The sequence below is a fragment of the Chamaea fasciata genome, unplaced genomic scaffold (genome assembly GCF_029207755.1).
Source record: "Chamaea fasciata isolate MVZ Bird 193981 ecotype frontalis unplaced genomic scaffold, bChaFas1.0.hap1 SCAF_6, whole genome shotgun sequence".
NCBI classification, from domain to species: domain Eukaryota; kingdom Metazoa; phylum Chordata; class Aves; order Passeriformes; family Sylviidae; genus Chamaea; species Chamaea fasciata.
The window spans coordinates 12354460-12373682 of record NW_027094091.1 but is presented as its reverse complement, the minus strand read 5'-3'; the positions used below and the strand labels follow the sequence as shown (position 1 = coordinate 12373682).

General features: G+C 38.9%; 1 protein-coding gene and 1 long non-coding RNA gene across 4 annotated transcripts in view; one reads left to right on the top strand and one right to left on the bottom strand.

Annotated features, from left to right (window-relative positions):
• The window catches only part of STK32B (serine/threonine kinase 32B), a 160205-nt gene that overhangs the window by 98038 nt on the left and 42944 nt on the right, over positions 1-19223 (top strand). For all 3 annotated transcript variants that reach the window (XM_066185448.1, XM_066185446.1, XM_066185447.1), the window contains one exon: positions 9846-9883. In XM_066185448.1, coding sequence (XP_066041545.1) covers positions 9846-9883 — 38 coding nt within the window. The remainder of the gene's footprint in view (positions 1-9845; positions 9884-19223) is intronic.
• Positions 12815-18476, bottom strand: LOC136290959 (uncharacterized). Its single transcript, XR_010721401.1, has 3 exons — positions 18398-18476; positions 13943-14042; positions 12815-13549 (listed from the first exon to the last, which is right to left on the bottom strand). It is a non-coding gene; the product is annotated as an uncharacterized lncRNA (long non-coding RNA).

Here is a 19223-nt window from a genome sequence, read left to right as displayed (position 1 = left end):
GGCTGTTTGATTTCAGGCAAGAAGCAATATGTTGGTGACATCTCCTAGAATAGTGAAACTTCTTAGAAGAGTGGTGTACTGAACCAGGAATTTGGTTTAGGTCAAAAGTTTCCTGTCATGTCTCATCTATTCTAAACAGCAATATGTAGTTATACATATATTTATTTCTCAGTGAGTTTTTTTGCAAGTGTTACTTCTTAAAAGCATACAAAATTATTCTTACAAGTAGTTTATTACTAAGACATGTGAAGCTCAACATAGAAAACTGTCATGGGACATGCTGCTGATGTTTCAGGTAGTAGCAGGTCGGTTTTTTAATCATTTATGAAATACAATTTTCTTTTCTAGAATAGACTGCACCTCCCTTCCTGGTCTACCACAGCAAACTTTTGCATATATTAAATTCATAAAATGACTCAGAAGGGGAAGCATAAGAAGAACATCAAAGTTCATGTTTGTGGGACACATTCAATATCCTCTTGGTGCTATATCCTGGTTGTGTATATTATGGGATGTAAGGTGGTCAGTTTGAGGAATAAATGTCCAAATACTTGTACCCATGTCATAGGCACAAGCCAGCAGGAGATGCTGTCAGTGTTGAGGGTCATTTGGGGCTTCAGATCACAATGAAGAACACAGCCTCACGTGGTTGTTTCCTGATTGCTGGTCTGCTGCCCTGCTCCCTGCTGCACTGTGCTGCTGAAACTTGGATCAGCAGAAAATGTGCTTGTTGGGAAGTTTTACTGCTGCATTGAGCCCGGGCACTTGCTGAAAGTCTGAAACCTTCAGAAGTTGCTGTTTCTTCCCTTGCCCAGCACATGAAGAGCATCGTGCTGAACCACTCTTTAGTTGCCAGCCATGTTGACTGTAATTGGTTGCACTATAGCATGGATGAAGGAAACAGCTGTTAAATAATGTGATAATATTATTGTGGATACTATTGTTCTAGCAGGTGGTGTATGAACTTTTATGTATAGAGGTTGGTAGAGGGTTTAAGGTAAATATTAGGAATATTATACAGTAATTACACACTGTGAACAGTGACTGACAAGCACACCTGTGTGCTTGGAATTTTTTTAATTTTCTTTTTGAATTTGCCTGATAAGCTGAGCAAACTCTTGGGGATGCGATACATCTGAATGGATCTATTCCATATTTCATGCAGAGAAAAACAAAGGAGCAGCTATATGAATTTCAGTCAGTACAAAACACCACACTTATGATGCTGGCTTTTTACAACAGATGAAGCCAAATGTGCTTATCAGTAACAATGCTCTCCTGATTTGTCTTTAGGCAGAGGGCAAATGTTATCAATTTCTCCTCTCATTTAGTTTCACACATGGATTTCAGCCTGTGAAAATTGTAAGAGGCCCTATGCCTTCTACTGGAAGGAGACTATCAGTCTTGCACTTGCTGTCAGAGTACACACCAAGTACATTCTCCCTTATTTCTAGTCAGTAGCTCTCTACACAGGGTCATGGAAGGAAGCATCACTGTTGCAATGCATACACTTTCCTGATCTACCAGGTAATTCTTTCCAAATGCCACGCTCCAGTTAATGACTAATGACTCGTGCCCTTCCCATGGTTCTCAGAGGTGTCACCTGCTCTTGAAAGCTAATTCACGTGGAGTGGTTTGACCCTTCTACACACGGAAGGTCTCAGTAATACTTGACTCTACAACACAGAAAAGGTTAGAGTCATCAGCTGTGAGATTATCAAAAATTACTGCTCTGTGGTGATTTTGCACAACTCCTCCTCATGACCTGAAGAAACATTTGGCTGAAGAAGCTTTTTATTTGAAATGCAGTGATGTTTGGCGTCATCAGTGTTGACAGTTGTCCCAGGTTCCCTTCAGCTCTGCATGGAATTCCAGGATCTGTACCTGTGAAACGTTAACTCTAGAAAACAGTTCCAGGAAAGGAAGTGTCACATTTGTCATTACTTTAAGTCCTCCAGGCAAAGTAAAACCTAACCATTGCCTGCAAGTTGCTTGTGCTTGTAAATGTTTAGTTGAAAAAGAACCATTGTGTCAGGAAGACAAATCCTGGATGATATAGCCTGGGCTTTGTTATTGAAAAGCTGAGTTTGTAAGGCTGCAGCGGTACTTTGCAATCCCATTCTCTGAAATATCATACAATGCAGCACAAAGGAGACAAAGTACAGATCCACAGACTCCTTTGGGCAAATCTTTCTAGCTTTTGTAACATTTAAGAATCTTTGCCTATTTTTCTTGCTGATGCAGTATATAATTACCTCTGTGGTAAAGCAATTTTGGTTATTCAGTAAGAACAACGTAATGAAATAGACTGTGTTTAATATTTTTATTTTAATTTGACATCTGTGCAAATTCTGAAGTTGAAAATAGCCAAAGAAGACTATCTGTATATGCCCAGATATTTGAAAGGTTAGCTATAGGATTCCTTTATTTTATTTAAAAAGGTAATTTTCTTCAACCTGGGTTAACAATACCTACTACAACTACTTATCCAAGTTAAAACTGACAAATACAGTGTTTCCAAAGCCTACTGGCCATCCAGACAAATGTAGATATCATTGCTGCCACCTATTGCTACAAGGAAAGAATTGAAGGTGTTTTCATATTTGTATATTTCCACATGGGGATAAAATTGGAAAATAACAAGCTTGTTCCAGTTAAGGCATTTGTAAATAAGCATTTTGATATCTTCTTTGACAGCTTTATTTTCAGAACTGTATAAAATTGGCTAGTAGAAGTGTTAAGAAAATCCAACATTGTCATGGACACCTGGTAAAAAATAACAATAAACTAGAAAGGAACTCCAGGCACCACACAACTCAGCATCACAGACCCTTGTTTCTCTAAAACTGGAACTACAATCCCAAGCCTTGAGCCAGGTGCCCAGATATTCTTTAAATGTACATAGGGAGAGGTAGGGCCTCCAGAGCCTTCATGGGTGAGAGCTTTTTCACTTGTCAAAATTATTACAGCAGTTATATGTTTCTTACAGACTAGAAAATGGTGTTGCCACACAGGTTGTCCCACAGAAAGAAAAGACACCGAAATGTGATAAAGGACCGGATGATGGGACTTTGATTAGGAGCACATGAATGCTTGCTACCAGACAAGTAGCTAGAAGTAGTTATGAATCTTTCATTTCAGCATTAAAGCCCAAGAGTGGGAATTGTAGAGAAAACGAGAATAATCCAATACCTCGTCTCCTCAGCTTATTTTCAGTTTTACTGAGTTTTTAAAATTTCAGTGATGCACAGGGTCATATATTGTCACAACATTCATTTGAGCAGAAACAGAAGGCTCTGAAGATCTTTTAATGAAAGGACAACAAGTGGCAGCAGTTACTGCTGAGATCTAAGTGAGTGGTATGTGAACAGGCAATCAGAGGTCTGGAGCTGTCAAAGTCTTTCATTCCCATTCATCTAATAGTAAATAACAGTAAAAAACTCTTACTTTTATTACTATGATCTTTTTCTAAAGCCATTGAGCAGCTATGGAAACTAGGAACACTGTTAGTCAGGAACAGAAAAATAGAAAGATAAATGAGTGATGAGGTGTTGACAAAAGGAAGACAAGGTGCATCACACTTCATTAAGGCTGTTTCTTGTGCAAGTCCTCCTGGTAGGTGCCCTGCACAGTTCAGCTCTGGAAGATACCTCATTTCTGTGCCACCCTCACAGAAGCAAAATATGTTTGGAAAAATTAATCTCTTGGCTGTACAGTAGCTAATATATATTGACCTTCCTTTATCCAAAGTGTCAATAAATTCATCTAAAGAAAACCTCAATATCTATGCAGTCACTACTTTTATAAACTGCATGCCTTGGACATTTGTGTTATTTGTGAGTGTAATAAGAAATAGGAAGGAAATAAGGTCCCTCTCTGTGAAAATCAGAATTTTTTTACATTTTTTTCCATAACCAGAAGAAAACCCTTTACCATACATTATATGGTTCACTTCAGTGCTCTGATCCAGTGATGTCTCATGTGAATTCAAATTATCCATAGCTGAAGCTTATATTTCACAACTCCTTGCCCTTTTTATGGCTGTTGAGAACTGCTATGCACCTAGTACTAATCTTAATGCCTATTTCTATGTAAGGAAAAAAAATAATATCATTAGACATGAACTGCATGATAAACAAAAACCTTGAACTCGTATTTTAAAGATTATCCTAAAAAACAGTTAGGTTGTTAGCACTAAAGGGAAAAATGTACTAGAAAATTTTAATTAAAGTGGAAACAATGTCGACTGAAGCCAGTGTAATCCTTCCACTGACCTCAAGGGCCTTTTTCTGAATTCTGCTCCTTTTGCATCCTTATGAGAATGCAAAATCCGTCTAATTTAATTTCTCTGTGGATATGTTGAAACTATCTCTGAGAAAAAAAACCCTTAGTATTCTTCAAGGGCATGGGTTGCCTTCACTGTCAGGCAATGAATTTTCAGTGATTCACATGTAAATTTGTTAATTTACCTACTTAAAATTAATTTTTGTCAGTGGCAGCCAATGAACCAGCCATCAATTTTTTCATGCGAAGTTCATGGTTGAATTCACCAGAGATACTCCTTTCTTTTGTAGATGGATGTTTCAAGTCCAGTCAGTAAAAACAGAGACAAAAAGTTATGAAGCCCTGATTGATTATAACACATGAAACCTTTTTTGAGATTGTACTGAATTTCAAGCTTTAGAGAAAGTGGCATCATCACATGTTTTTCAGCATTTTTTAATAATTATTTAATCTAATAAAGGACACAAAAGTGTGACCTCTGGAAGGTTATTTATGGTCATTAATCAGGTGAGCAACTCAGATTCTCACCTTTTGATATATATATATAATTCCCGTCATTTTATCTAACACTGGCAATACAGTAATCTAGATTTGGTCATTCCTACTGAGATTTGTCAGAGTCTTCTTCAGGTGATATAATCCTTATTCTTTTACCACTTTTGTAGCTAACAACTACTGTTTTACAGCTCTGCAGTGCTGAACTGCTGGGCATTTCAATTTTAACTTCATTTCAAGATGAAGATAGGCTATTTATCCCCACTATTTTCTTCATGAGCATTCAAGCCCCATGATAGAATTTAAGAGGTGAAAGCTCTCACTAGCTGCCAACTGCTATGGACTATATCAAAGACTCACTAAATTCCACATACACGGTTCTCTCACCAGTTTCTTCAATCTTTCATGAACTTCGTTGAAGTCAAAAGGAGAGGAAGTAAGACAGTCTTTGAACTTGGATACTTTATTTTTCATGACTCAGACTAATTCGGGGTGGAAGGGATTTCCAGAGGCCTCTGGTATAATGATCTTCCCAAAGCAGGGTCAGCCTTCAGATCAGAACAGGTTATTTGGGATTTATCCAGTCAGGTCTTGAAACCAAGGATGAAGACTGCATGACTTCTCCACCTCTTGATTAAGAAACCTGCTTCTCCTTCACTTAATAACATCAGAAAGAAGCTGATGGAAAAGGTAGTGAAACTGCAGATTCTTGAACCTAATTCCTTTATAACCATTATGAGTCTTTCCCAGGGAGGACATGGACTGGCATATGCAGTGAACATGAGTTGAGCCACTGCATGATTTTACTCCATGCAGAGAGAAAATCTTCAAGCCCATGGGATGCACACACAGCCTGGATATCGTAGAAGATACAAGTAGATTATTAATTTTCTTTCCTACTTGGAAATTATAAGCAGCATCTTCTTACTCAGCTTTCATCCTTCAGGCAGCTTTATTTTGATATTTGTAGCTAAGGCAATTGAAGAAATCTAGAAATGGTTTCACAGGCAATATCAACAAATGGCAGTTAAACTGTGGGATTTGTCTTTTTTTTTTTCTCAATTGTTCACACCTTTGAGTTTCTTGACCCAGCTTTTATGTTAGTTATGCCTTGTCCTGTCACTGAGCAAAAGACTTTGAAGGTTTCTCTACTCTCATTTTTATGTGGCTCTGATATTTCTGCATACAAAAACAGTTGGAGTAGTACTGGTACAGACTGATAAAAGTTGTATTTATGAAATCAGTGTCAAGGATGCGTCCATAGCTCTGCTGGTCTTTGCTTGAAGAATGGTCAAAGAGAAGCCCAGGGCATGTCTGAATCCAAACTGTGGTGAGTGTGATCCTCACAAAAGTCCTTCAATTTCTCCTACGAGCTGGTTCAAAGTACTTGGATTATGAAATGAGTGTTTCAATTAATTCTCTTAACTAGGGACATGTATGACAGGAAAACCCTGAAGTTAAGGTGCTGCATTTCACACCCTGCTGTTTAAATATGTTGCTAATGGATTTTTTTCCCAAAAAAATGATGTTAAATCAAACCAGAATTTCACTTACGTAGTATGTTTGAATTTAAACTGCCTAACTAAAGAGGATTTGTCTTTTAAATTCACAAAAACAGTGGTTCAGTTAATTTAATTAGAGTATTTATCTGGAGGAACTAAATATAAAACACTCCAGAAGCCCTGAGTTCTGAATACATCCAATAACTTCCAAAGCACCTGGGACTGCCAAATCTTCCCCTCAACCCCACTGAACCCTCTCTGCCCTGCACCTGGCTGGCAGTGGTCAGTGGAAGGGCAGAGCAGTGCCCTTGCTCCCCTGCGGGTTTTAGAGCTTTCAACCACCTGCCTCTGGAGCACAGAGCTTTTAGTGCACGCTGTAAGCTGGGGACAGTCACACAGCAGAGAGCTGCTGGAAGGCACGCTCTGCACTGTGACCCTGTGCTTGCTTTTCTCACCTGCCACTGAGTCCGTGCATCGCACAGCCCCAGGCATGTGACCCCAAAACAGCAGCGTCTGACTTAATAAACCTGTTTACCTTCTGGCTTAAGGTAGCCCACGACTTCTGCTTGTTGTAAAAGCAGTTTAAAATATCTTGTTTGAGGTCTGAGGTGGGGTTTATGAGTCCCTCAGGTTGCCTCCGGGCCTGAGGGGTTGTGCTGCTGTGTGCAAGGCCATACGCCCTGCGGTGCCTGCCCCCAGCTACATCCTGCCTCTGAGCAAAATGAGCAAAGCCATCAGTGGGGAACATCCCTCAGGTGGGAAAGGCTTCACGGTTTGTGCACATCTGTATCAAGGATCAGCTGCTGCCTGAATTAGTCATGGAAAGATAAGCACAGATCTAATTTCACCACTCAACTTTCTGAACATTACAGACACAAACTGAATGAAGAATATATTTGATGATACATACAGTTGTCAAGTGGATTTGCCAATGTATTTTCTGGTGGTATAAAAATGTCTGTTTAATGGTGCAATATCATTGCAGGTATCCAAATTATTTGAACTGATCTTCTTTATAAAAAAGTAGAAAAGGCACTGTCTTGTAATGAGCAATCCCTGAGTGCTATCTTGTTATATACACGGCAGTAGCTTATAAAGATGAATTTCTCCTTTTGATCAGTTTTATTCTTGGTGAAGTGCTAATGACTGTAAAATTCTAATTCTTAATTTTCTTAAACTGGGGAAAAGTTTGGAATGCTGTTGAATCACTGATTTTAAGAGGCCGCAAAAAGACCCAAATGTACTTGTGTACGACCCCCAATCTTTTTACCCACATGAGAAGTGCAGAGTCAGTTTGTGCTTGTTAAAATTTGAGAAGACAAAGTTTAAAATATTTAATTCAGCTGTCAAAGCAATTTCTTATTTCCATGGAAGGCTATTGATGTATTTTCAAGTCATGAATCAACGAGAAATACTATTCAACAGGACATCCCAATTCCAACTCTTATCACAAAGCAGTTATCAGAAACCAAAGGCCATATTGCCACTAGCAAATATAGAAACCACGAACAGTAGCTTTTTCAAAAACTGTTTCATCAGTTGAGAGATTAGATATATTACATTTACAATATTACATTTAGAATTGCGTAGAATCTCCCATGCTAATTCAACCAAACTCAACAAAACACAAAATTCCAAATTCAAACAAAACACAACGATGTTTCATAATATAAACAAATGTATTTGTTCCTACAGTTTGTCTCACAGCTTCACCCATATGAAATCAGGGAAGGAAAGATTATAATATGATAAATGATATGCCAAATGATTACAGGGGACAGGAAAGACAGAACGCAGAGTCTGGAAGATTTTGGGTGAAATAGGGTCTAGGACAGATGTTCCTTTTATTACAAAAATAACTAGAACTGCTGCTGAATCAGAGTGTTACAGGTAGCCTGTAAGTTGTGCAAAGACAGTATTTCACTCTGAAATATTGATATAACTTTAAATTTCCATTCCAGATAGTTATTGATAATGAGATCCTATTCCTTTACACAGGCATATATATATATATATATATATATATATATTCTACCTTATTTCCAAATGTGCAGAGAATTATTCATACTAATTTCTTATTTATCTCGTTTTTCTTCAGCTGCCACTACAGAAATTATAAAAATAATCTTAGAATATTTCATAATTTCATGTGATTCTCAGCAAGGGCTAGAAAGTGTGGAATCCAGAATACTAAGTAAAGTGTAGGTTTACTTCTTCTGTCAATAAAGATGTAAAATTTAGGTAATGACTGAGCTCAGATCATGCAAGCAATAATATATTATAATTGCTATTGCTATCTTACTCCTGTATAATGTTTACTTTAGAAGTTCTTGACTTTGATTTGGAAAAAAATATTCTGTTGTAACATATTTTCCTTTTGCAACACTAACCTTTTTGGATTACTCCATTTGTGGGCATGTTGTGAAAAAACTTTCCTAGGAAATGTTTAAATTGGAAAAATCAAGCCAGCTCTTATCTAAAAGAGATTACAGAGGTGGGAGTGTTTGCAGTTCATTTGCAGACATTCATTATTTTGCCAGTTTATGGTTCCTTGTCTTTTGAGATAAGTGGAAAATTCAGCCCAGGGGCCAAAACTCTTGCTCAAGGTATTTAGATGCCTCTGGCAATGCCCCAGCAAGAGCAGTTTCAAAGCTGCATGAAGTGCAAGCTGCCAGTGACAAAGCAGTGGCACACAACACTGCCACATCACGGTCACCAAGCCACAGAGTGAGCCCAACCTGGGCCAATCCAGCCAGCAAAGAAAGAGATTAATTTTCCCTGAACAGCTCCACACCAATGGCAACAATTCTGGACCAAGAAAGAGGGTGGGAATACCTGACAGTGGTGGGGAAAAGTTGTTTCCATCCCTCCTTGCAGCAGCATGAACTGAGGTCAATGGAGAATAATCCTGAAAGGGCAACTCTCCAGGGCAATATTGTTCTCTTGTGCCAAGAATGACAGAGCTGAGCTGGTGCTTCAGCCTCTCATAATCTTCATGATCTCCACCTTGCCTTATCCTTGCTTCTTTCCCCTGCGTGGTACTTGGTCACAGATAGCCAAGTGGGGATTTGGGAGTAAAAGCAGAGCTGCTGGACATACTCAATTACCACAAGACAGATCACGGGACCCTTTTGTATGTGAGTGACCATGCATGGCAGATTAGCGGGGTCTGGCAGACAGGGTAAACCACCTATGTTTCCAATTAAATGATTTCTGTCAAATGTGGAGTCCCTGAAGCAATCAGGCACCTTCTAGATGCAAATCTGCCTTCTCATTTTTACTGCTGCTATAAAGAATAAAGCACATGATCTTGAAAACCAGACCCATGTCCATGTTAACCATATGAAAACAAAACTACAATAAATGGAAACCCAGAGAACCTCTTTAGTATGCATATTTTCCCAGGGCAGAAAAAATATATTGAGAAAATCATTCGTCTTTATGGTTTTCCTTGGGCTTGTAATGATTTAAGTGGTTTAGTCCACAAACCCAAATGGGAAAACTTTAAAATTGCAGATTTCCTTTGGGTACAAAATGTAACTTTTTCCTTTCCTTATTTTCCAGGGACATCAAACCTGACAACATACTACTGGATGAACATGGTAAGTGAGCATTGCATTCTCTCAGAATCTAATTCCTGAGATCTCAGTAGCATGCTCATGATATGCTTTATAAATCAACCTCTGATGTTGAATTCTTACCTAAATCTGGGCTTTCTCAGAAAGCTCCCTCAGAACACCTTGTGGATTTTGTAGTTTTCCTTCCTATTGCTAAAGAAATGTGCAAATCAGAAATTTTCAAGGTCTGAATATAAAGGAATTTAATATTAATTGGGATTAGCAGGGACACTTGATATAAAGAAGTTAGTATTTTATTAACAGGATTCTGTGAATCACCATAACTCCTTTTTAGGTGCCTACCAATGGAACAGTACCAAGTACTTTATTTTCTCTTTTAGAACTTCTGAAGGGCTAAGAAATTTGACATAGCAAATTATTTCTCACTTGGATATCTAAAATAAACTTTCAAAAATCTAGATAGGGATTTTGGAAATTTGACTGCAAAGTTTGTGTCTCTACATGTAGTTCTGGCTTAAATATCGTAAAAAGGAGTAGACAACAATAAACAGCTTTGAACTTTTACTACCAATTCCATGTTCTTAAAGATAAAAATATGGTATGAAAGAAAAGCAGTGGATTTCTTTAAACTTCAATTTTTTACATATACTCTCTCCAAGAAGTATTTAGCTAAAATGTCATGTATCTTCTTGCAACTGTTTATAGGGAAAACATGAGAAATACAGGTAAGGAGGGCATTAACCTTGTATCAGTTGGAACAGAAATACATAGAGGAAAAAGCCTAATTGGAAAAAGGGGATGTGTGCTTGCTAGTGTTGGATGGTCTTGTGCTTTGTTTACTTCCAAAACTGATTAAAAGCCTATAATCTCTGAGAAACTATAATATTGAAATTACGCTAATGATGACATTATGTTTCAAAATCCATTGCAGAGCTGCTGGGTATACAAGTTAAAGTTGATTAAAGAGGTAATATTTTGCATAGATGACGTTTGTTCCTGAAACATGAAAGCTAATGAAGCTAAGTGATATTGGAGTTTTTAACCATTGAGAACTTCAGCAATTTAATGCTTCAGACCCATAAGTGTTCATGTCCCCAAGACTTTCTTTGTATCAGCAAATAAGCATGAAATAGAAATATCTTGCCTTTAAGTCCTGGTGAATTAAAGATGACAACAGCAACACAAAATGAGTAGGAGTATGTTAAATCTCTGATTGACAGCCTTCGAAGCACAGTCACCTTGATCTCCCCTTGTCCCTCATCAAGGTCAATTAGTGCACAAAACCAGCTTCTTATGAGAGCCTTCCTATGGAGACTCAAGCATCACAAAGAAGACCTTACAGCAGAGTGAGGACTACTATGCGAAATGAAGAAGGAGTTTTGTGATTATAAACTATTCAGCAACAAAATTATCTGTTGGCAGCTTGGCAGTTTTGGGATGGATGGCCTCTTTTCTGCAAACCAGCAGAATAATGCTCCCTCACAGCACACCTGCAGACATGTGGTGAAACAACAGACTCTCCAGGCAAGCACACAAATCTTGGTCAGCAGAAGTTGTCAATTCATGGGTTCAAACAAGTTCAAAGACCTGTTATGTGGCTGGCGGAAGGAGTTCCCTGAAGCCTATAAAGGGTCTATACGCTTCCACACACTAAATATGGTGATATCACTAGGACAAATGTCCGTCCCATGATAATTACTTCAGGCTTACCTTACAGAAGTGAAGTTCTTTTGCAAGAAGAAAGCTAATCTTAAAGCCCCTAACAGCTCTGATTAAGCTGCAACATAGTAACATCATTTTAACAAAATCATCAGATATCACTTAAGGGAAAAATGTGATGAATATATGCACCACATATATATTTGGCTGCAGAGTAAGCATAACAAATTTACCTAATATGAGCCTAACCAGGTGCACAGGAAGGAACTGTATTTTAGCCTGTGGCCTCTAAGATGGCACAACAGTTTCCTATATGCTTGACTTTACCCCTAGGTCTTTCTTACAGTTCATTAAACAAATTATGCTTACACAAAATATCGTGTAATTGGATATGCACAGCACTTCTGACTGAGACTTTGTCTCAGTGACTTAGACTTCTTTGGCCCCACTGAAGAAACCTATTCTGGGTGAAGTCAAAATTTAGTGTTACACCATTCACATCGCCTTACATCTTCAAGCAGTTAAATTGGCTGACTAACATAAACCAAGAATACACATTATAGATATTTGTGCTCATTAAAACCAGTTTCACTATAATTTATCTGTATGGCTTAGGGAACATACCTCAGGAATAGAGAAGTAATGAAAACAGTAGATTTTTTTTTTAAAGTATCCATCTAATTTACAAGTTAGAAAAAAACCCACAAAAACATATACAGCATATTCAAAATCATTCTGGCAGAGGAAGTCTGAATTTTTCCATATGCTTTTCATCAAAGCCACATCTCAGCACTGCTGATCACATGTTCTGATGCATCAGTGGAAATAAATGATTGATGATCCTGAAAAGCGTAGTGGTAGATGAAAATGGGATAACCAGCCATTAAAAATAGTGTTCAGCCCCTATCAGGGGATGATTGCACGGTCTCCTGGAGAGAATACACAACCCTCCCTGAGGAGAGAAAGTAGGTAGAGTTCTAGGGTTCATTCTCTGAACCAAAATCAGACCCTCTAAGGAAATTAATTCAATCAGTAAAGCTCCTTTTTTAAATGTTTCTTTCTCAGCTTTCCCAGGAAGCTCTTCCTCTTATGACTAACACAAATCTCTAAATTTAGTAGTAGTTCTCTGTTCTGCTAACATATATCTGAAACACAGTTATTCCAGTGACAGCTGAAAGGGACCTACCAAGTGTTTCAGGAGAGCTATTACAATTGTATTGTACAGAGAAAAGCATTTTAGAATTCTCTCAATGACAAAATTCTGGTTCCTCTTCTATTCCTTTTATTTTAATGGTTTAGAACAGTATAACTGAAATGACAGCATTTAGATCTGGAATCTACTAAGTCTGGTCTATGTTGTATTTTTTTCTAAATATCAAAGAAATTAAAGATATCTTTAAAAGTTTGCACAATCTATTAACTAGGATGTCAAAGAGACATTGAACTTCTTAAATTCAGAAAAACAAGCAGTGGCAAACAGATTAGTAAACTTTTTAAAGAGATGATAACATTATTTCCATAGCTCAATGGTAGCACCATTAAGATTAACATTTCTGGTGGTTCTGCAGAAATTACAAGTTCTACTTTTGCATCCAGGTTTAGCCTTGTACTAACTGACCACACCATCATTACAAGCTATTTACAAAAAAAAAACCTGCAAGAGTTTGAATTCCTCTCAGGCAAATTTTCCACAACATTTTTTCATGAGATGCAGCAAGATCCATGCTTGGTTTACTGAGGAAGGAGTCCCTGCTAGGTCAGATCCAAGACCTTGGCCAGTATTTTGTTGCAACTGGTGACAAGAAGAAACATTATTTGTGGAACATGCCTTTTTTCCACTTTGCCATCATATGCTTCAGTGCTGCCTATCACCCACAATTTTTTGTGGTAGGATATTAGAGCGTCTTTGCATATTCCATTTAGAATGTGAAGAAAGTCTTGTTAATGAGCTTGTTTGCTGCCTCCTTGAAGCTGCTGCTGATTTTGGTCTCTTCAACCTCCTGGAGCAACATGTTGTAGAAGTTTACCATCCTTCAGGAAAGAAAAGTGTTTTCTTTAATATGTTTTTTAAAGCATTCTTCTCTCAAAAAACCTAAACATCTAGAATTCCAGGATTTGATGAATAATAACTTACAATCACAAGATCTGAGATATTCAAAAACTCCTTCAGCACCCTCCTGGCTGCAGAAGACCCTCAGCTTTTTTAATGCCTCCCTACTGGGGAGATGTTTTGCCCCTCTCTCTCTCTTGTCATAGATAGAGTTACAGATATCCAGGCTTTCAGTTTCAGGGCAGAAGAGCAACCACAGTGGATCAGTTACCCATCTAATTGAGTTTTTTATCTCCAGAAGTCTCCAAAAAGTGAATGACAGTGCAGAATATAAAAAAAGGCTAGTTTTTGTGGGACTTTCCCCATGTACTCACCCAACATCCATCTTCTTGTGACTGAAGCATTTCCTGGCTCATGGTTTCCACATATTTAACAGCTTTCAGTGACCTTTTCTGAGATCTTTTCTGGCACTTCCTTGAGTAAAGAGAACTTTTATCATCCTTAACATCTTGTGTTAGGATCCTTAGCTAAAATACAGATTATGTGAAGACTCTACCTAGTTGTTAATTTTGAAGCTCCTACTTGCTAATTCAACTGAATGATGGCTATTTATAATCTTGAAACTGTCTCCTGATGGCTCTCCATACTGAAATCACAGATCTAATATTTTACTCTTAGACTTAACAGGCCTATTTACATATTATTGGGGTTTGGGGGTTTCTTAGATGGATTTTTGCATCTGATTGTGATAATTGTGATAATTTTACTCAGTGAAATCATTTTATTCATGAGTGAAAAAAATTAATTGAAGCTGGAATTCATTTACTGTATATTATTATACTGGTTTGTGATCATGAAAGTTTTCCTTAAAACTCTATTTCCTTGAATACATTTCACCTCTCATTTGGAAACTCTCAGCAAAATTGAAAGATGTAGCCGATGAGTAATCTTTGCATTAAAACCAAAAATGGGATGAAAAGACTACCCAAAAATAAATTCTTGGAATCTCAATATTAAATTCAGAAGACCAAAACTGACGATATTATTGCTGTATACTGATGTCTGTGGGACAATTTGCAGGGACTGTATCTTGTTTAACCCTCCAATGCTGGTTAATAAGACTAAAGGTTCCATCATAATTCATCCACCTGAAGCTGTCTAGGTTTTGAAAGTGTATCTGGAACTTTCTCATGCTTACATGGCCATTCAGCAGCCCAACGTTTTGAAGTGCACAGCTTTGCTGAACACATCTACAGCCATGCAATTTCTACCAATCTTTCTAATGCTAAGTGTCAGACTGCCAAGTCATGCCAAGTTCAGGTGGGTACAAGCTTAGGCTCTCATATGTAGTACAGACGAACCCAGAGCGGCTGTTTAAATTCTTCATAGGGTTTGACAATCTGAGAGCAAATCAGATTTGACTGTACTTCAAAATGTTACTGTTCTGAGATTTAAAATCAGCTCTGGTGCTGCTGAGTTGACGGCATTAACTGCAGTATAATATTTCTTCTCTCTGACATCTCATTCACCCCTTTGGTTTCAGACTCAGAAATTCAATGAGGTTTGTAGTCATGTACGTATTTCTCTGCTGAATGTTAGCCAGGTAGCCCCAGCCAATTTTCAGGACTTGTTCTAATTGTCATCATGATTTGCCCAAAAATTAAATCCAAACACAGATCATTTGTTGTTTACCTCAGATACTGCAATTTCAGGCCGTGTTGAAAAGTGAGACATAAAAATCACATTGCATAAAGCTTTCCAAAGTCATACACTGTTCTGTGGGTAGTTAAAGCCTTAACTGGATGCTGACTGAAGGAATGTAATTTTGAAACAATTTCCACTGAGATAATTTCTTCTTCAAATCTACGTGTTGGTGTATGTGTAATCTGCAGTCTGAGATGATTTGAAACAGCCACACTCCAGAGAGTCAAAGGAATGTGGTAATTTGCTTTTTCTTCCCTTCTCTTTACCATCATATATATGGGGTCATGCAGCTCCAAGGATTAAGCAAAGAGCTCTTTCCCTGGACTAACTTGAATTTAGTTAGGTCTGCTGAATCTGTTGCGCACTGCTCTGCTTCACTGTTCAGAAGAGCTAAATCCAAGTGACATTGATGTTCTGCTTAGTTCAATATTATACCAAGGTACAGACTTGGTTTGGATATTTAGTTGCTCACAATCACACCCAGAAAGGGAGATCAGCTACAAGGTGTGAGGCTCAGATGGGAAAGTGTTCCCATAAACAGAAATTCTGCTAGCAGTATGAAGCAGGTGGAATCCCAGGATATTCACTGCAGCAACAGCAACATTCTCTTTTCCTATGTGCAAGAGCTGCAGTAAAAACTTGTCGTAGAGGCTGATTAGAAAGACTCCTATAGAGAACTGGGGTCTAATTATCTCTTGAAATATTCATACCAGGAATGAAAAACTCAAAAAACCCCAAACCAAGCCAAACCAAAAAAAAAAACCAAACCAAACCAAACCAAACCAAACCAAACCAAACCAAACCAAACCAAAACAAAACAAAAAAAAACACACAAAAAAACCCCAAAAAAACCAAAACAAAAAAAAAAAACACCCCCAAACCGAACCCCAAGTCCTTTGGTTTACAAGAGTTGAAATAATCCAGTGGTACTCATAGGCAGGCAGAGCCCCACCTCAACACCCCTCCAGCCCTCCTTCACTGACCACAGGCACACAGGGTTCACCCCTGCTCTGTCCCTGTCGCACACAAAGCCCCTCTCCACGCCCCCAGCTCCCACCAGGTACCTCCCCTGCCTGCAGAACACCTTCTTTTCACTCCAGCACCCATTAGCAGCCCCTCAAGCACCAGGCAAAGGCAGCCTGCAGACAGTCTGAGAGTTGTGGAGTGGCCCAGTGACAGGGAAAAGCAAAGGGGCAGCTTTTCCAGCAGTAAACTGTGCCCTCCCTCATGTACAGGGGCTGCCTGTAGCTGTATGGGCACCAGGATGCAGTGGAGCTGTGCAGAACCTACCTTCACAACCCATCCCTTACCTTCCAGAAAGCCATTTTTAACAAAAAAACCCACAATGTATACAACAGCTCATGTGTGCTATTTTGGTTTTTTTAAATGAAAAGAAATCTAATAAAAGGGAGAGAAAACAATGCACTGCAGGAGAGGCAATTTTCATTGCAAATCACCTATTTGGATCAGCCTGAATGGGTGTGATGCAACTGATGTTTTGCAATGGGCAGTCATACTGGCACTCTAATGGAGCATCACTTACAATGCTGACATTTAAGTGGGAGAACTTTACATATATTTTCATTTTTATTTTTATTTTTTATATTATCTGTCAAAAAAAAAAAAAAAAAAAAGAGAAAATAATAGGCTACCAAGATCCTTGCAACATTTCATACTACATAGAATTGCTTTAAACTACTGCCATGAGGTGACTTTCTGTTTTTCAGTTATCATTTTCAAGAAGCCTTCTGCCACAGTGTTTTATGATGGCAGAAATAAACTGCAAATATGCCACACTCCAGCCACCAGGGAGTAGGAATACCAGCTTGGAATTGTTATGTCAAGCTGGGCTGTGAACAACTATTTTTTTCTTATGGCAGTCCAACACTTCCCACCTCTTATAAAGGGATAGCTTTCATTGGCTCACAGTTTTTCTCTGCCATGTGTAGAGGGCTTCCTGGCCTGGGCCTCTTAGGAGAAAAGTGCCAATAAAATGCAGGCCAGTGGGGTGGGGTTTTTTCGTTTGTTTTTTTGTTTTTTGGGGTTTTTTTTTTATGCGGGCAAACCATTTAATTGAAAGCTTCTACTATGTCTCCCATTTGGAGAAACAGCTTTAAGTTTAGCAGTGGGAAGTACCTTCTTCCTTTCCTCCTTCAAAATCAGCTCAGATCTGGCCAAATTAAGGTCCTTGGAGAATTTTAGTTCACACGTGCATAACTGCACAGTTAGAGGTTGGCTGATACATTTCCTGTGCACTTTGAGCAGGATCTAGGTTAGGTTGTTGGAGCAGCATGACATTTTGTTGAGACTGTTCTTCCCCCATCAGGCACCAGGGTAAAATCCATCAGTCATTTGTTACACTCTTTTCATCTTCAGCAGCAAACATGATTAAAAACCTCCCTCGCTTAAGAACTGCATTGTGCCCAAACCCTGATCCATTCTGTGGACTGAGTGATACTGAGGCCTTGATAAAAAAAAAACCCACACAAATTTGTCACTCAGGAGTCTAGTCCAACACACGATATATTAATCCTGATCTGAGTGCAGAGCTAAAATGGGGAAGGGAGTACCTACCCCTGTCCTCCATGACATTGCCAGATGTAATCAGAAAGAGGATAGTATCTGCATCACTCCACAACACTAGTCCTTGAGCAAAGATGCAAAATCTAACAGAAGACTCAAATTAAAACTCTACGTATTTTCAAGCTGGATTTCTATTCAGTTTACCTGCCTACAACAAACCAGGATCAACAAGTGCTACTTCACGGTAGTAGAGCAATTGAACCTAAGCTTATCATGAACTAGACTAAAAAAGTAATAGAACGTTTGGGCCATTCAGCCTCATTAATGCAGTTTAAATCACCCGTCGGGCTGGTCAGGCAGCACATTCTCAGGCTGATTTCTGCCACTTGTTCATCTTGCCACCTGCTGTCAAAGGAGTGATCATTTGGGATCTGCTCCTGTTACATACACATCTTCTGCTACTATGGACCTAATTTTACAGTTATTGTGTGATAAAAATACCATTTTTCTTCTCCCCTGCCTCTTTGCCCTGAGAAGACTCAGAAAAAGTCAGGCTGATGGTAACCTGTAGTGGATGCAATTGCAGACAGTGGCAACAGTACCTGAGATGTGAGGGATGACTGTAGCTGGAGATGAGGCAAATTTCATACCAAGTTTCACATTCTGCTTCTGCATGTTCTGAGAAGACAGAGAGAATCACAGAATAACAGAATGGTTATGGTTGGAAGGGACCTTCAAGACCATCTTGTTCCAACCCTCCTGCTGCGGGCTGGAACACCTTCCACTAGACCAGGTCAGGGGCTCAGAGCCCACCCAACCTGGCCTTGAACACTTCCAGGGATCCACAACATCCCTGGGCAACCTGTGCCAGTGTCACCACACTCCAGGTGGGGTGTCTCAAGGGCAGAGTAGAGAGGAATCACCTCCCTCAGCCTGCTGGCTGTGCCTCTTTTGATGGAGCCCAGGACAGGGTGGCTTTCTGAGCTGTAAATGCACACTGATGCGGCATGTCCAGGTTTTCATCCACAAGAACCCCCAAGTTCTTCCCCTCAGGGCTGTTTTTAGTGAGTTATCTTCCAGTGTATGCTCATGTCTGAGATTGCCCCCATCCAGGGGCAGTGCCTTACACTCGGACTTGAACTTCATGAGGTTCTTGTGGGCCCACTTCTCAACTTTATTCGTCTTCATGAGAAGATTCAGGGGTGATCAGGAAAACAGTTCAGGAGTGCAGTCAGGTATTGGGTGCAACCACACAAAAGTATTGGGTCACTGTGCTCCCAAATTGATTTTTCTAGTTGAGTAACATTTAATATTAAGTTGCTATTAATGTTACATATTTTTCCAATTGTGTTTCTTTCTATTATCACTTAAATGTTAGATAAAGTGAGGAATATTTGTATGATGTACTATTTTAACTTCTGTTTTTTC